The sequence below is a fragment of the Nanorana parkeri genome, unplaced genomic scaffold (assembly GCF_000935625.1).
Source record: "Nanorana parkeri isolate BGI_ZX_2015 unplaced genomic scaffold, ASM93562v1 scaffold2110, whole genome shotgun sequence".
NCBI classification, from domain to species: Eukaryota; Metazoa; Chordata; class Amphibia; order Anura; family Dicroglossidae; genus Nanorana; species Nanorana parkeri.
Genome location: NW_017308378.1, coordinates 186,131 through 188,957, shown reverse-complemented (window position 1 = coordinate 188,957; position 2,827 = coordinate 186,131). Strand labels below are relative to the sequence as shown.

General features: G+C 39.9%; 1 protein-coding gene across 1 annotated transcript in view; it reads right to left on the bottom strand.

The window, feature by feature from the left end:
* TTC36 (tetratricopeptide repeat domain 36) overlaps positions 1-970 on the bottom strand; it is a 6,355-nt gene extending 5,385 nt beyond the window's left edge. Inside the window, exon 1 of the mRNA XM_018572704.1 lies at positions 825-970. Within this exon, the coding sequence (XP_018428206.1) occupies positions 825-936 (112 nt within the window). The 5' untranslated portion in view covers positions 937-970. The remainder of the gene's footprint in view (positions 1-824) is intronic.
* Positions 971-2,827: the final 1,857 nt, after the last annotated feature.

Below are 2,827 nucleotides of genomic sequence, written 5' to 3'. Positions count from 1 at the left end.
TATATATATATATATGTTGAAGTGTGCAGGATGCATAGCTGGGAGTGGGGAACAACTAATTGGAGAGGAAAAGGAGGTGAAAATGGCCTTAAGGTGGGTGTGCTGTGGGTGTGCTGTACAATAAGATGGTATCATCTCTGACAGCATGGTATTGGTGCACTCAACATTCAGACTTCTGAACCCTTTGTGTACATAGTAGTTATCCAGTAGGTTACCCATGACCTATTTCTTTAGAGATGAATTCATGCTTGGACTCCAGTCAACTGTCATCAGTGACTCCAGAGTTCACTGTACATAGACCATGAATCCAGTATTCACTACAAGTCCCAGCATTTCTCATGTGTGTATCTTTAGTTTCTGAAGTACCACAGGTGAATGTATATACCACTGGTGTATATTGTTTCTGTAGAACTGTAAAGTGTCATTTAGCATGAATAGCAACGCAACGCACCAGCATGCAGCGCAAAACACTGTGCAATAGTGTGCTCTACACATACAGGTACTAAGGTGTGAACCAGCCCTGACATCAGGACTAAAAGTACCAGCATACCCACTCCCTTGTGGTCCCCCATCTTGATTAACAGACCCTCATATCCTCGCATTGTCTACTATGTGTGCGGTTACATGTTATGTATTCAACACTCACCCTTGTCTCCTATAGAGATATGTGCCTGTTTACTCCAATCCACATCAGATTTTGTTCATCGAATCCTCACCCTGATCTCTTCTATGCGCAGAACAAGCATGTTTTCTATTAAATATAACTGCTAAGAAAAATAATCATTCACATAATTATCAGCTAGATGAAGCAAACGTTGACTCACCTTGATTTGTATCCTCTTGGAGGTGTTCCTCATTCTGTTCATTTAAGTCACCAAATGGAGCATTAGGATGAAAAAGGGCATGCAAGACTGCTGCATCGTTTGGAGTACACATTATGAATTTCTTCTAGTGCGACTGAGGATGGAACCATACAGAGATACTTATTTCATTGACATGGGGAGGGGCAGGAACAACCAATAGAACAGAGGGGTGGAGGTGGCTTTTGACCAGATGCTACTCACAGCTGGTTTTGTTTAACCCGAAAAAGAAAAAAAAAAATGACTGTATAAAGTATTGCAGTCCTATGCTCATCCCACCACTTCTTCGCTTAAATCCCTTTCCCTGCAAGATACGTTTTTGCATTTTTTTCACGCATGTTAAAATCCACATTTTAGGTGTGAGAATTACTTAAACCCCCCTCCCCCCGAAAATTATCAAATCCAAAACTTCAATAAAAAAACTCACTTAAGTTACTATATTACTCATTTTTTTGTGAAGTATAAAAGAGGAGCTTGTGCGGAGTAAATAGATACCCAATATGCCAAGCTTACAAATTCACATGCGCCCATTAAACGGCAAAAAAATACTGTACCCTAAATGGTCTATAGGCGAAGCTTTAAAAGCCTGTACAGGTCATCAGTTTAGCGTTAACTGTGAATATTGGCCCCCGAATTATTGCTCTCACTCTGGCACACACGACGATACCTAATGTGTGTGGTGCAATCATTATTCCAGTGTGTGATCTCAATATTATTATTGTGCACCAGCATAGGGTGTCCATTCCTTTAAAGACTCATTTTATTTAAGTGTGTATGTCATATGTTATGTGGCTAATGCTGTGTTTTATATTCAATTTGGTGTAATCGTGGGTTTATTAAAGCTCCTTAAATTGGGAGTGACAATATAATAATGCATTAAGTAAAGCTCTTCAAACTTGGGAAGTAACAGCATAATACAATGGCGCTGCATGAGTCACACAGACATAGTTGAGAAGCTGTGTGTTATGTCACAGAATGGGGTTCACAAACATGGATTTGTTTGAACACAGTCAAATAATAATGAATATGGCCTTCTAGAGAGCAGCTTTTGGGTTCCAGTAATATGATAAAGCCAACACATGGAACTTCAAAGATCACAGAATGAACATGGTGCAGTTTCAGTTTATGATGGATTCGCACCCTATTTTTGAGAAAGGGTTACCAATGTGTGTTTTATTTTGTTAATTTCTTCTTTCTGCAATCAGGTCTGGTTATGGGGGGAAAAAATGGGAAATGTCATTGTGCCCGTACATTCTTAAGGATCGAAGAATCGCATGCCACACAGTCCCAGGACCTGAATAGAGGCACTATCTACTCTATATACCTGCTATTTGTGTTGTAAATCTCTTAAAGTGATATCAATACTAGGAGGCCCACCTTTGCATTAAATGTATGTTCTTCTTCTTCTTCTTCAAAAAGGTTTCTCTTCCTCGTTCTCTAGTGGGTCCCAGCACCCAACAGTTTAATTGATGGCAGAGGTGCCTATGGCCCCTCTACCATCAGTATAATTAAAAGTGTATAAAGCAACAAATGCCAGCACTACACACCCCCAACCAGTTACAACCTCTCACATGTTTCACCCGCAGGCTTATTGATAGACCTCTATGAACAAGCCTGCGGGTGAAACATGTGAGAGGTTGTAACTGATTGGGGGTGTGCAGTGCTGGCATTTGTTGCTTTATACACTTTTTTCACTGTTGTACTGGATTTGCCGTGGATTTTAATGAGGTCTGAAGTATTGGAGTTCTCTGTGCTAGTGCAGTCTGTTCGTATACTACCCTGCCTTTAATGCTACTTTAACTCCTACAGGTGAAACTCGAATAATTAGAATATCGTGCAAAGTTCATTTATTTCACTAATGCAACTTAAAAGGTGAAACTAATATATGAGATAGACTCATTACATGCAAAGCAAGATAGTTCAAGCCGTGATTTGTCATACTTGTGATGATTATGGCTTACAGCTCA